At 40.3% G+C, this 15,838-nt stretch overlaps 1 protein-coding gene across 3 annotated transcripts in view; it reads right to left on the reverse strand.

The window, feature by feature from the left end:
• The window catches only part of fnip1 (folliculin interacting protein 1), a 44,186-nt gene that overhangs the window by 8,822 nt on the left and 19,526 nt on the right, over window positions 1-15,838 (reverse strand). For 2 of the 3 annotated variants that reach the window (XM_031308176.2, XM_031308177.2), the window contains exons 3-13: window positions 15,443-15,580; window positions 15,083-15,183; window positions 14,805-14,879; window positions 14,293-14,384; window positions 13,274-13,357; window positions 11,171-11,242; window positions 9,369-9,504; window positions 8,371-8,572; window positions 7,832-7,917; window positions 2,892-3,038; window positions 710-879 (exon numbers count right to left, since the gene is read on the reverse strand). In XM_031308176.2, coding sequence (XP_031164036.1) covers window positions 710-879; window positions 2,892-3,038; window positions 7,832-7,917; window positions 8,371-8,572; window positions 9,369-9,504; window positions 11,171-11,242; window positions 13,274-13,357; window positions 14,293-14,384; window positions 14,805-14,879; window positions 15,083-15,183; window positions 15,443-15,580 — 1,303 coding nt within the window. The remainder of the gene's footprint in view (window positions 1-709; window positions 880-2,891; window positions 3,039-7,831; window positions 7,918-8,370; window positions 8,573-9,368; window positions 9,505-11,170; window positions 11,243-13,273; window positions 13,358-14,292; window positions 14,385-14,804; window positions 14,880-15,082; window positions 15,184-15,442; window positions 15,581-15,838) is intronic. The other variant, XM_031308178.2, reaches the window with a different exon arrangement.

Raw genomic sequence — 15,838 nt, forward strand, 5'->3', positions numbered from 1 at the left:
CCCAGTTCTTCTTTTTTAGACTGTCTCCGTACACTTCTTTCTGGTATGCAATCCTCACCTATAAACACTAGGTGTCACCATGAACTCACTTTCTATAGGTTTGTGTGGACTATTCAACATGCACTTTAAGATGTTTGTGTATATGATGTGTGCTATATGCACCTATAAATCAATATACACATATATATATATATATATATATAATATATATATAATAATATATATATATAATTATATATATATATAATAATATATATATAAATATATATATATAATTATATATATATAAATATATAATTATATATATATATATATATATATATATATATATATATATATAATATATATATATATATATATATATATATAATATATATATATATATATATATATATATATATATATATATATATGAACATGATTTACCACAGAAAAAGTGTCCAAATAATGTGCAATGTTTACACTATTGTAGTATTATTTCATCTTATTTGAACATTTATCACAACTATTTATCACAACTGAAAACTCTAGTTAGATGTGAAAAGCTGCGAAGGTGAAGATTTAAACTAGAATTGCATTATATCTATTACACTGACACACAAACAGCTAATACAAATTGAAGACATACTGGAGTTGCATGTAGAGAAGATAGTCTAGTCCTAACTTGTCATTGTGCTGAAATGATTAATAATTGGAGGTCAGGACTCACCTAGCTGTGCCCAAAGTGGGTTGTAAGGATGCGTCTTTGCCAGCATGTTGACGCTCTGGGAGGAGTGTTTCTCCAGGAAGATCTTGATTGGAGGCTGCCCATTGGGCATGACGGTGGGCACCCAAGCCAGATGATTGGTCAGGATGGCTGTCAATAACGCAGGGAGGAATCTGGAATATAAGATATGAGATGGTCAGCAGAAAGTAGCAGAGAATTCAAAAATTGACTTCCTTGTTCCACATTGTCAGTAGCCCTCCTGACCTTATTTGGTTAGGTCAAATGTTTTCTCACTCCACACAAAGCTTTAGTCAGATGTTTTCTTGCTGGACTGGACACACATTCATTGTTTGCAAAACACACATACCCAGATGTATGCAGATACACACATACAATCTATTAGCATGATTCACTTCTCACTCCTGACCACAAGTGTCTACTTCCCTTCCTGTCTCATGACTGTCATGGTGTTAGTCAAGTTCAATCATGTGCTACAACAGTTGCGACTCCGGCAGTCATCAAACCCATCTGTCATGGGAATACTGATGGGATGCCTCAGAAAAGACATGATGTTATACAGTAAGACAAGTGGTTGCCAGGGAGACACGATGCTTCATTTGAGCGTCAACACTATGTAAAAGTAGTCATTCTAATCAGTGCTGGTGGAAATGGTGACTTTTACTGAGAACTGATGCTAATAATAATAGTTGCCTAGGAGACCGTTTCTATTCATTCAGGGAGCTTGCAGGGATTTAGAGAACATGAGAAAGTTAAATGTCTGTGGACCATGTAGTGTGGAACGGATGTTTAAAAAAAGTATAGTATTCCTCAATCTTCATAATTAAAAATAAATTTAAATCAAATGAGTGTGGGTGGCATTGTGATGTACTTTTACATGGCATTTTCTGTTGCTCATGTTTGAATTTCCATGCTCTTCTTTTGACTCTTCATACATCTTGGCTGTGGTTGCTTATGCAACATTGTTGGTGCCAGAAACACACAGAAACACTATTGTCATAATCACTCATTTAGCAAGCATACATACCAAATGTTCTCTTCCTTTTTTTTTATAATAATGATAAACTTCAGCAGGAGTTACCGATCACCTGATTTCCTTGGCAGATTTTAAATTCAAGTCCACCATTGACTCTTCCTGTACATGGATTGGTTAGATCTAAGTGAGGTATAGATCTTTAAGGTTAACTTATACCTCGTTGTGTTCAATTGTTATTTTAATGATTGTTTTATCATATTTTGTTGTGTTTATTTTTTACTCTCAAGTTTGTCCTTTCTTTCCTTTATTTGCAGGTTTGTCTAATACTTTTGATTTATTCAATCAGTGATTAAGTTTAGAAAAACACATTTTAAAAATGTTGGCAATTATTCCTTTCCTTTAAGACATACTTGAAGAAATAATTCAGTTTAGTGTACTAAATTCTACATAAACAACTGTACTGAATACGGGTGCCATGTTCAATAAAGGCCTTGCTACCAATTCATATATGTACAATTAGCAGTGGTTTGACATGGCTTAGTAAGAGCAACAATAAGCAATTAGAGACTGGCAGGGATCTTCTCATTCACAGCTCCCTCTGAGGCAGACAAATAACTGCGGAGGGTGAAACATTCACAGTGTGTGTGTGTGTGTGTGTGTGTGTGTGAGAAAGTGTGTGTGTGTGTGTGTGTGTGTGTGTGTGTGTGTGTGTGTGTGTGTGTGTGTGTGTGTGTGTGTGTGTGTGTGTGTGTGTGTGTGTGTGTTCAAGTGTAAGAAAGGGAGAAAAAGACCATAGACTATGTAGAATAGAATAGAATGAATGGTGTCTGTGAACCTGCATTTGTTTTACTGTTAATAAGCAAAGTGGAAAAGCTATTCATGGTTCTTAATGTCTGAGTGTTGCTGTTGCTGTGTCCTCTTTATATTTATGAGCTTGCTTGATTCCTATCTGCTTTCTTAATGCTTTTCAGCTCAGAGAAGATCAAGTGGGGGTGAACTGTCTGGTTTTCACAGTAGGTGGGTTTGCTGTGGCCATACAAATGCTAAAAAACACTATGCTATATGATAGATATGTTTTAAAAAGCATATAATTTAGTTCCTTAATCCTGGTTTTGGGATACAACCTCTCCTGCAACATTTTTAGAAATGAACTGATGGCAGACTAGGTGTGAGTACAAGCGGACACTCAACTGGTTCTTGGAGGCCTGCTCCATCAACGTGGAGAGCTCCTTCATGAAGTGACCGCAGAGCTGGTTCTTCTCCGACGCTCCAGACATCATAGTCAACCAGACGGGCTCAGCCACCCGGGGCATGGTGTAAAGGTCGCAGATGGTCATCCTGGAGAGGAGGTACGGCGAAGGAGGGATGAAAGACGAAGAGGGCATGGAGAGAGCGAAAAAAAGGGAAGGAGGGGGAAAAAGAGAGAAAAAACGACAGGGAGAGAACAGAGACATTATTGTCTCACGGGGTAAACAAAAAGAGATCTCAGTTCACAAGAGCTTCGCTGTCTGCCATGGGAGACCCTGGTTGTGTGTGCGTTTGTAAAAGTCCGACGAACTTGCTCGCACTCACACTGTCTCTTGCACTGTACAGTCTGCGTGTGAGCTTGTGTGTATATCTATCTGTATGTGGCTCAGTTGGGGTATTTGTCCATTGAGAAGGACTGGAGTTTCCATGGAACGTGGGGTGTGTTGGTGAGCATGTCTCGGCTGGAAGCCAAGCTTTGACACAGGGGCAGAGGGGAATCTCTGCAGCCTGAGGAATGTGGAAAATCAGGCGTTTTTAGTCAGAGCTGAAATATGGACTGCAGCTGCTGCATTCTGGGTTTGAAAATGCAAAAATGTACAGGATAATCAAAAAAGATGTTTTATATGCTTACTCTTATTCCTTGCAAACATATCAAGCGAATCCATATTACAATTGCAAACTCCAGCAGCAGAGATGATATAACAACAACATAACCTGGTTAATTTCAAAAGTAAAAAGTGTATAAACTAGCGTCTATCACCCCATGTGATATTTGCAGGTCGTACCGATAGGGAATAAACATTTGTGCTGTTTTCCAAGCTTGATTAAGTCATCCAAGACTGTAAAGAAGGTTAATCCTGCAGTAAACTCACAACCTCTTTAGCCTATAAGGACCTGGTGACAGAGAAGATGTAGACAGGCTTGATGCTAAGAGAAAACACAGGTGTCACACAGTGAAAGTGACCTTCACTAGTTCTCCAGTATTCCAGTAATCAAACTATGGCTTAGGTTGATGTATTTTTCCAAAGAAAACAGGAACACCATGTGCAGTCTTTGTGGGTTTATAAGAAGTTATCATCAACTGGGTGCGAAAAGAAGAACTAATTAGTTCAACTGTATTGCATTAGTTGTTGCAAGTACTTCTTTTTTTGGCAGTTTTTTAACGGTTTAGTGTTGTAACCCTAAACCTGTCCTCTGGTGATTAATATCCTCACAATGACAGTTGTGGTAATGTACAAGGATGCCAATTTTGAAATTTTGAAAATTGCAGAATGTGCTTCATGACATAGAAATTAAGTTTGATTAAATGTTTCATTTCTGTTTCCCAAAACTGGCATGGTCTTGCGTTCTCTCTTTTCAAGACTAAATCATTCAACCAGTGCACAGGTAAATTACAAAAGACCCCAGAATGATTTTTGCATTGAGGGATCGATGCATTAGATAATCTGAGTTTGACTGATCTAATTCTTGACAATAATTTAATAATCACTGATGAATCATTAATTAACACAGTTTAGAGGGGCCATAGCAGGGTGAATCAGAATGGACTCAATGTCCCTTGTAACTTAGAACACCCAAAACATATACCGGACTCTCTTCACATCTCGTTGTCAGGAGGGTGGCAGAGAGGATTCTTTTTTTGGACTGCAGCATCAAATGACCTAATAATGCTTTATTCATTCCTGTGTTATAAACAGGTTGTATTATTTGTGGCCTTTTCTAGCCCCACTTGACCCTGCTGTGTCTGGTGTGTATTCACCTACTGAAATTCCCCCTAGTGTCTGAGGCTGAGCCAGTGCTAGATGATGACTAGGAGTCTGGTCTAAGCCTCTCTGCAGCAGCTGTTCAGGTGAACTTTAAAGGGCGCGGCTGTGATGTGAAATTAAACTGTGTTAGGCTGAGGAGCCAGATTTGAATTACCTCACTATGGAGGGAAGCAATTCAAACATTTCTGACCTCAACTATTGCTTCTGACTTGTGATGTGTTTTCCTACGCCAATTTAAAAGAACCTTCTACATTTTGCAAGTTATAACTGTACAGTTATGGTCATCCTCTGGTTCCAATTACTAATCATCAATAATCTAAATTTTGGGTAAAACTGCATTGCATGCAAACATGTATGCACTGTACTGTACTTTCCGCGTCAAAATAAATGTGTCAGTATTACTGGTTTAACCACTCCAGTCAGATGTTTAGTATAAAACTAAAAATGTCTGCATTATAAATTGTGCAGGGTAGATTTGAACTGCTGTTCAGTCACTGTTTTTTTGCATTTTTGTTTTGCATGTTTACTTTATGCTATTATAGGCCCTTAAAACTGACATGTTAAGCACTAATGTTAACTCTGAAGCAATTACCAGGCCGTAGAGTCCCACCGCTTCAAGTGGCTGCTATTTGGTGCATACTTTTATCCAAGGTGCATAAGGATAAGTGCACTTTTTATGTATGTGTGCTAAAATAGGAATAAGACTCCTAACCCTGGTGTTTTAAGTGGGTTTGCCTCTCTCATTACTACTGCTTGTTCTCTAACTGCAAACCCTAACATAACCCCAATATAGGCTGGTGTGACTTTAACGCGCGCATGCCTCTGCTAAGTGTACAGCTTATCTTTGCCAGCATGCGTGGGTATGTGTGCATGCCCACCCACCAACTACGTCAAAGCAGAATCAGCATTAAGCAAAGCATTTCCTCCAGTTTCCTTCTGTAATGTTCCATGAAGTCAAACTCCCTTAATGGCAAAGGTGGCTACACTTATATTTAGCTGCTGTCTGAAGGTGAGATTTTACAGATATTTTGTTTGTCCCGGGCAATAGCTTCACTCCTGCTGGCACTCCACCAGTATCTGAGGTAGATAGGGTTGCCACTCCAAAGGGTTGGGTTGCTGTGACCGGCTGCCAACGGGCATATGACTGCAGCAATGAGGGGACCTCAGACAGGGGACTGCCGCTAGTGTGCACACACACACTTAAAATAGGTTTGTGTGTTTTATGAGTACCAAAGTCATACAGTATTGACAAGCACGTCACACCCATACATACATGCACACAAACACAATTTTAGAACCTAATCAGAACAAATTTCAGATTTCATATTTGAAGTCATCACAAATAAAACATGAAATTATTCTTGAAACAGGATAAAGGGTAGTTGTGGTGCAGAGTTGAGAAGTAACTAGCTTCTAAAATGTCGGCCAAATAAGCTTTCCTACACACAACCAAAGCTGTAAGCAAGAACTCCCAGCATGCACTGCAGTTACAATGCAACATCTTTGGTTTGCTCATGACAGCTAGGAAACTGTGTGTTCCTACTTTCTTTTACCCAACATATGTTACTGGGCTTGGTATTCATGCTGTCAATTACAGTATATTTTAAATAATCAATTCATTTAAAAAAGGAACCCCAAATAAAAATATGAGAAAGGGCAGAGACTATTAGCATCACACTATCCTCACAAATCACAGCGAGTATTCATTCATTATTAAATGCTGCGACACCTCAGACCACTGCTTAAGTAAATTGAGCAGAATTACAGAATCCCTTCACCTCACCTCCGTTACCTTCAGATTCCATTAATTCACCGGTTATACAGAGACACCACCTGCTCACTGACAGTTATCATGCTAGCCTATGCTAACAACATTATAGCAATGAGAAACAGCATTACATTCAATTGTTTCAACTAAAAATTCTAACAAATGGCCATTTTAGGATACATTTGTGACAGCTACGTATCACAGTAATGTGACCATTGCCTAGTGAACATAAGAACTACTGAATGTAACAATGTTCTCTAGTGAACCTGTTGATAGAGATGCTTCTTTTGTCTGCAGGCCACAACAGCTGGTGAATATTAGAGGTTATCAGCAAAACAACATAATTTACTGCCTGCCTAATATACTGAAAAGAAATTCTAAATGGTGCATGGTGACCGATGAGCTTAACAAACTATGCTTGGAATGAAGGGAATGGGAAAAAATACTTGTGTCATTAAAGCTGCCAAAATGTCAGCTGCCAACACATGATTAGTATGGGCACTTGGTGACTTTAAGGAATATTAGACTGGAGTAGGCTTTAGATAAAATGCATGTTAAGCAGTTTATATATGGCTACACTTTATTTTAGGACTTTAAATGGGAAATATGTGATGTGAAAAGTTGTTTCACTGGAAGACATTGTATCAGAGTTGCAATTCTGACAAATCCTACTTTGAAAAAAGTAAAAAACAAGAGCTAAAAGAAGAATCAGACATGTGTGTCATAAGCTTAGTTTCATGCCTCTTTTTCCTTGGTCCTTCCCCAGTGCAGCAGCTACTTGTCACCTAGACAGAGCAATGTTTTACAGGTCCTTTACCTTCCCTTTCTCTTTCTATCTCACCTGCCTTTCCTCCATCATATCCTGCCAACATTCCCTCACTATCAGGAAACAAACTGATATTGACAAAATTAATAAAACATGTAGCATCCATTTCCTGGAACCAGATTTTAAATGTCACATTTTTCCTGAGTCTCCATGATGTGGAAACCTTGCACCCAGGGATAGAATGAGTGTTAAGCCACAGTACATAGAAACTGAATGACACATTGATGTTGGCTTCGGTGAACTGAGTATTTGCAAATAAACAATGCAGTAAAAAGACAGTGACTTAGTGGCTTAATAAAAACTGAACGATTGCGTTTGGCAGTTTTTTTGTCCCATGTAAAACGTTCAAATTTACGCCAAATTGCTGAATTATAAAGTTATAATGTGATGTGATATTGTGGCATAAACACTCCCTAAAAAGGTTAACAAAAGCATCAGTGTTTGTCATGTTTAAATAAGGAAAATATACATTATGCTGGATTATTTATCGGTCATAGTGAGTGAATGTGAGTTGTTGCCCAACCTGAACTCGTTCAGTCCGTCCACCATTCGGCTGTAAGCCAAAGCCCTCTGGCTGGCATCAGCTGACCGCCGACTCATCTTCATGGCCTTGAGAGTGACACAACACACATGCAATTTGAGATATTTGGCACTAAAGCTGACAAACAAAGTTACAGGAAAGGTGGAGCAAGGAATTTGTGAGGGAGAAGAGAGGGAAGATGATTGGAAGATGGAGGGTAAAATTAGAAGTCATCCAGAGCTTTGATGGTGCCAACAACAGACACCAGTAAACAGAACCACAGATATACAAGCTATGACAATTGACCAGCCAATCTGACAGCAACACTGCTCATTACAACTACAAAGCTGCACTTTGCCTCTCTGCTCTGTGCCCTACCTCACGGTTTTGACGTGGAAAATGTGCAGGCGGCTTAACACATTAAAACAATATACTTTGGAGTAAATAAAAACGTTAATGTCAGTGAAAGAAACACAAAACACAACTCTTGTCAAATACAACACGTAGTTGGTCTACAGTCACAGTCATACACATTAAGTCACCTGTTCGATAGCGCTCTTGAGTTTGTTCATGTGGCTTTCAAAGAGAGGGAAGTGGGAGAAAAAGAAATCCTGGAAACGGCTGTTCTCCTCAGGGTTGGGGGACAGCATGAAGATGACCCCGATGGCAATCTTCTTCTTCCGAGCCACGCCAAGGCTTGGTACACCGCTTTCGTCAGACATGTTAAAGCTCTCCTCGACTGACCTGATCGGGACAGGGTACAAAGGGAGTCAACTTCGGAGCCAAGGCAGATCTGATACAACTTCCAAAGCCTGAAATATGTGTGCAGCTGCTCAAACTTCCAAATGTTTACTTGCCATGTAAACCTGAATCCTAGTAATTTTGCCCATGAAAATCAATAAAGTTATATCTTACCTTATATATGACATCACTAGTCAGAAAACTATTTAGGGTCTCCCTAGATAAGTGTCTTTCTTGTACTTTTGCAGCAGGTTTATTCTGTTGACTACTGCTAAGATTTAACTAGTAAATATTGTACATACAACAAACATGTTACATGTTTCAACAGTTAAGCAGAAAAAGATACTTACGCATATCTGTTGAGCAAAGAAAACATGTCAAAAGACTTTTAATCATAGCCATTTTTAATTTTGCAGCTAGTAAACAAGATGCTTTGGTGCTGCTGAACTGGACTGCCTGAAAGATTAGAGCACTCAGAGGCTGACAGCTGCATTTACATTTGTGTGTGTGTGTGTGTGTTTGTGATTCTGAGGAAGTCCTAGCAGGATAAACTTTACAAAAGCCTGTCAGAGGGAAGAAAAATGGAGGGGGGTTAGCGATTGGGAGAGACTTCTCTAAGTGTGTGTTTGGGAAGTTGTGCAGAAAAGATCACAGAGCTTTCTCCTAAGCAGCACTTTAATTACGCTAAGTTTGCGCGAGCACATGTTAAAGACTTAACTCTCCACAGTGGTTCATATACATGTGTTGGAACATGTACCTTGCACAAGTGTGTGTGCATGTATGATTGTGTGTGTCTCACCATCGGGGAAAGACGCCATTTTCCAGGCTGGTGGTTTGGCTGCGGAGCCATCGGCGCTGGTAACTGGACGCGCAGCTGCTGGTCAGGGAGGAGCCAGGAGATGGGAAGGGAGTGATCAACAGGCTGCTCAGAGAAGCTAAAGGGATAGGTGATGGGATGGAGAGAAGGATTGGAGGTAGATAAAGGAGAGGAGAGGATGGTTCGAGAAATTAAGAGAGCAAGAATGAAAAAAAGGAGAACAGAAGGGAATAGGGAACAGATGGAGGGAATTGTGGGTGATGGAAGAGAAAAAGATCAAGTGTGAGTCAGACAACAAGTGTATAGGGTTACTCATTCTCAACGACACATTGTGTGCACAACCACCCACACACACTCTTTATACCACACAGAGCTAGACAGAAATCTAGAGGACAATAACTGTACTACTTACTGAGACAAAGAACTTGAAAAAGGGCAAACATATACAGCACACAAACACAAAGATACACAAAAACACATCTAAAACGCACAGAACCACACACACACACACACACCTTTTCTCTTTTTAGCTCCTAATTATTATTACTGCTTTCATATGAGATCTAATATCAGTTAGCCTGCTAGCAGTCACATGCTGCAGGATACTTGGCTTTACACCAGGCTGACATGGTCATGACAACCTACACGCATGCATGCATGCATGCATGCACGCACGCACGCAAGCACACACAAGCCCTGATCACTGGGTTATTTACAGCCCGGGAAGCACGCACTGATCAATGGTCACATGAACCATTTAGACGGTGTGTGATCTTAAGTGTATGACGTATGAAGAGAAAACTGTGCTAGAGAGTTGAAGATGTACCAGAAGAGCTACAGTAAAAGAAGAGAAAAGGTAGACGGGATAAGAGTTTGTGTCACAGTGGGACGTGTAAGTATTCGTCTTTGTCAACGTTAGCTACAGAGCGTGTGGGGAGGTGGAGAGTGTCGAGATGAGAGATTGAGGCTTGAATTAGAAGCTCATTTACTAGTTTTGAGAGCTGCTATATTTAATCCTTTGCATGTGACCCGGGTTTGAGCAGAAAGTGCCATTCCTGTCATACCAGTCATGCCAGTAGGGCATGGTGGTGTTTGTAATGAAGGGGGGGAGGTGGGGGGGGGGGGTCAGTTTCCATTGCACAAGGTTTTCCAGACCCTAGAGGTCCTGTAAACACCTCCAGCCCTGCATCATCATTTTCTTTGTGGTTTTAGGTCAAAATACAGAATTGGCAGTGGAGAGAGGGATTTATATCCTTTCTCACTCTCTCTTCATACACACCCCAGTCAGCCTTGAGAAGGTGCACCTGTGGCTGGTATTAATGAATGGAAAACTGTGTGCATATGTGTCTGCATATTTGTCTGCATACCATGTTAGTGAAGTCGCAGCTTAAGTACCACTGTCTAAAGAAACCAATGCTTATGTAACTGTTCATGCTCTTGACCTTGAACAGTCAAGTTAAAGAAGATCAACCATTTTGACCCACAAAGTGCTTGAATTAAAAAATAAACTCATTAGCTCCCTCATTCATGTTTTGAGGAAACAATGACAGCCAGAGATTGTATACATTTGTGGGAACCTATGATGCATTTGAGGTGAAAATGTCCAATAGTTGGACTAAATAGTTTTAGTCTAATAATTTCCTCATTTACACTTTATCTTCTCTGTTCATTGGCCCCTTTGATCTTTGACAAGAATAAATGTGAACCCATGTCAATGCTCAGCTGTAGGGCTGACCACAGAGTGTAGTCAATCCAGGCTTTGGCTCCTAGTCTCGTTAACCTACCTGACCTGGCGATGCCGCTGTCCCTCTCGTCGTGAAGCCCTCGGCCAGGCATGTCCATGGGGTGACTGTGGCCTGCAGGAAGACGGAGAGAAAAAGTGAATGGTTGGGTAAAGGAAAAGGGGTTAAGAGAAGGGGCAGAGGGAGATAAAGGTCAATTGCAGATGGGTGATATAAAGAAACAAATGAGAGATAGAAGAAATTCACCATCAAGTTAGAGCCTTGTAGTGCTCGTCTACTCTGCAAACAAATGTAAAGGCTAATGCTTTTGGATGCTTCACCTCCTCAGCATCCATGTCAAAGTTATAGCGAGAAAATAATACGAGAAATCAATTTCACCCCAAAGAATTGCAACCATTTTTTTTACTTAGGACTTGCAACCAGGAAAAGAATTGAGTTTTTCTTGCTATAGCCTGACCAGTAAATGCATCACTATGTGGAATAGCTCACAAAGTACATACAGTTAAGATAAGGTTCAACACTTATAAAATTACTATTTATTGTGGCAGAAAAAAATAAAAACAAAACGGCCTGGTGGCTTATTCAAAACAACTGTATCACCTGTAGGCTATAAACCACACAACTCCTACATGTAAAGTCCCCACAATAAAGGCTAGGCTACAAATGACAAATGTCTACTGTGAAGTGGCTATTACTGATTGATTCTCATGCTGTTAATGCACCCTTTGTTTTGTGACACCAAAACAGAACGTGCCACAAACCAAACAAAAACAGCAAAAAGCACTACTGTTATAATAGGCTGTTGTTGCTCACTGACACTATCTACAGTAGCTGTTACAGCTTTGATGTAACTTTCTACAACAGACAATAATATGAATGTCACAAGCTTGTTTGCTCAAATGTCCTTCTTGTCAACACTTCGACATAATATGGGAAAAATGCCAATGCTTCTCACAGCAGAAAGGAGTAAAACCACAAATACACATTTTAATGTGCAGTTGAAAGCATAGCTCTGGTTGAGATGATTAATGTGCATGTCAACATGTGCTTTTGTTGCAAAGCGTGTGTGTGTGTGTGTGTGTGTGTGTGTGTGTGTGTGTGTGTGTGTGTGTGTGTGTGTGTGTGTGTGTGTGTGTGTTGTGTATATGTTCACTCCTGTGGTACACTGTGCTTTATGACCATACCAACACTGCATATCTAAATGCCATGCCAAACTAAGGGTGCCCTGAACAGGATTGTAGGTAGGCAGCAGCATGGCGCAGGGAGGGGCTTCTTCTTGTTTAACTCACCCGACTACGCTACAGCAAGGGCAAAGGTTTTACCCCCCAGAATCCTGAATTAGATGTTGTCATAGTTTATAGTTAAAACACATGTAAAGCCTAAAATCACTGCCCACATGTCACAGTCACCGGCAAAAACAAGTTAGTGTAAGTATGTGAGTGAAGAACACAGTGAGGAAGGAGAAGGAACTGCAAAAACTTTAACTAGAAAGAACTACAGCCACCGACACCAGTGAAAACCCATGCACACCACTTCTGCGTGCCCCATACACCTGCAGGCCTGGGTCAGATAGTTCTGGCAGATATGTTTTATGATTTGTTTGAGAAAACGTTATGGCTGACGGGTGAGGTTGTCTTATTGGACACTGCCATTAGCAAAACAACAGAACAGAAGGTGTTTGAAGCAGTACATATCCCTCTGTGATTTACTAAGTGGTAGTTTGTGTTGTTAAGGTTCACTGCCAATTTCCAGTGATCCAGCATTTGTAAATAAAATTCACAGCTCATTTAATGGTGTGGATGTCTTGGAGCATGGCAGAGAACAGTAATTTGGTGCCACTTGGAGTTGAATCTAAAATGTTCTCACCTGCCCAAATTAACTAATTAAAGGGAAGACATAATCTGGTTTATGAAGAACATACCAAATAACAACAGTTTCTGCAGCTTCTATCTGACCCAAGTTATTTACAGACGTGCTGTGATATCGCATGCTATGACTACTGCAACCATTTTTAGTGCAAGAATCACCACACATGCATGCATCTGCTGAGAGTCAAGGCCTGTACAAAAACTACTACTGAAACTGTTGTCTACACACACGCATGCAACTGGCACACATCACTCATGGCCAGTTTTAAGCGCCAACCTGAAAAGAAAGATGCACTCTTGATGAGGCGCAGAGGGCCCTGTTCAGAGAAGGCCCGTCGAGGGCTGCAGAGCTGAGAAATTCCTGCGCAGCACAAACAAAAACATGGAAAAGAAAAAAGGGAGGAAGAGGGGGAAAAAAAAGACACATAAAAACATGAACCGCGGTTAGTGACTGTAAGGAGGAAAGCTGGTTGCCTCCTGTGGTCCGACCACCTCGTAGCAAAAAGCTGAGTTACAGGAGCTTTTAGTCTGGAATGAAATAATGACCACCATCTGGTGGGTCAGTCAGTCATAAAGACAAACAAGAAGGCTGGTATCACTCACAGAAAACACAGCTAATCAAACAAATACATTATGACAGGCTTTCCATCTCCGATGTGTACAAGTTGATCATTTTTGTCTTTTATGTGAGGATGACACAGAGAAAATGCTCTAAATGATAGAATTTGCCAACAGTTCTTTAAATTCTTTTTTTATGTTCTTCATTCTATTGAGAGCCTGTCATACTCTAAGTCAGGCGTAGTAGGGTGTTTGATTTCAGTTTTTCCAGATACAATAGATTTTTTTACAAAGAGTTTTACCATGAGTACCAAGTAGAGTTACCATGAGTTTTCGGGAAGGAACATTCTCCAATTGTTCACAAGCTTAGTGTTGGTGAGCAGTAAGTGAGAGCTGTTGGCAGAGTCTATCTAGCCTGGTTTGCATTCAAACAGGAATGTTAAAGAGTCAGAAAGCGAGAAACAAAATCAGCTGATTCCTCACAGTTCTACCAAGGCACATCGACTTCAACTGACAGTTACTGAGGTAACATAAGATACTAAATAAGATTGACTGAACATGCAGTCGTACACGCTCCACAAGTCCTTTCAAGAAGAAAGTAACTACACTGAGCTATGAGTCTGGCTATGACCATACAAAAACAAACATTTCACACACTTTCTACACAAGTGAACTGAAAAGAAACAGGAGAACATTGGTGGCTAAAGGTTTGGTGTGGCACTGGGTTTCTGTGGTTACCTATGTTCCCTAGGAGACTGTTGGGCCCGGTGTTTTGATCGGGCCTTAGGGTGTTGCTGTCCTGTCCAATGAACTCTAGGCTGTCTTGTAACCTGTGCAAGATCAGAAAATCAGCAATTAAAGTTAGGAGGTTTAGGCGGATGATTTTATAACATTTGATGATTTTCTGGCACCTGCAACAGAATTATACTGTATACATAAACTACATGTAAGTTTGAAAAACAAAAAAGTGTGTTTTAATATATTCAAAGTTGATTACAATTAGGGCACACAGTTTGTATGAGACAATTGTGAAAGAGTGTGTTCAACTAGATGAAGAGAGACAGAAAGACACTGAGAGACAGTATGCCTAGTTGACATAAACAGAGGGAACATAGACAGTAACCAAGACAGATGGCGAATGGGAGGGAGAAAGATGAGATGAGAATGTATCTGCATGTGCTGGCTAATGGAAGAAGCTGCAATGGGAATCCGAGTGAGAAGTTTGTGTTGATAAGCATGTGTGTGCTTACGTGTTAAGGCTGCCGTACACACTGCCTCCCGTCCTTGCGGTGAAGACCTTACTCAACATTAACTGAGGTGGCGATCTGATATAATGATAGCACAGGGACAAAGATCATCAGCATGCAGGTTCGGTTCATGTGCACGCATTATGCGTCTTTCACACCCAACCTCATTTGTCTCTTCTTCTACCACCCACATTTGAAAAAAAAAAAGCAATCTCAAAATCTAGTAATAAAAGCCATGTAAAATGTCAAAGCAAAAAAAAATGCATCTCTATTCGCATTACCTGATCTGGTGAATTTTTAGTGTGGAACCTTTGTAGCTCATAGCCACAGAGCCAAACATCATTTCCCCCAGCATTACCACATCGGATGAACATCTCGAACCCTGGAGAGGAGAGGAGGACCACAAATCTTTAATGTTGTTACCCGTAAAGAGCAATGAACTCCACAGTGATCTGAAGATTATTTTTGTCTAAAAGGTGACTCCTACTGGACTTTGATGTATATACATGCAAATTACATGTGTATATGCGAGTGTTTTGTGTACATATCTACTTACGCAGCTGGGAATGCATGAGTATGCATATACTGTACATCCCTGCAGGGGAGTAAATATGTAAATGTTGCAGGAAAGTCTGTTTTACCTGGAAGCGGATGCCCTGCTCCTTGGTTTCCTTGGTTTCTGAGGTGCAAGAGGAGGAGCTGTCCAGGGAACTGCTGCTGCCTCCAGTAGGACGGAGCTGGCAGCACTTCCCGAACATCTTCACCTGGCCCTCATTGCTCTGTGGCATGAAAACAAAAAATGCAGTAATATAAGCTCATGAACACAGGCTCTGCAGAAGGTTCAAGTTATATCAGAAAACCACACACTTCACTTCATGGTATAATCCATTGTTATACCCATACATATGTGAGCTTATAGTTTGACCTGAAGATAAAAAGGACCACTTTTTACTGCTTTGTTTGCAGCCATTAAGAATGCAAACAAACTTTAGCAGCCTCTCAAAAAAATAAACTGGTGGAATACAAAGCATACCAGC

This window comes from Sander lucioperca, chromosome 13 (genome assembly GCF_008315115.2).
Source record: "Sander lucioperca isolate FBNREF2018 chromosome 13, SLUC_FBN_1.2, whole genome shotgun sequence".
Lineage (NCBI taxonomy): Eukaryota > Metazoa > Chordata > Actinopteri > Perciformes > Percidae > Sander > Sander lucioperca.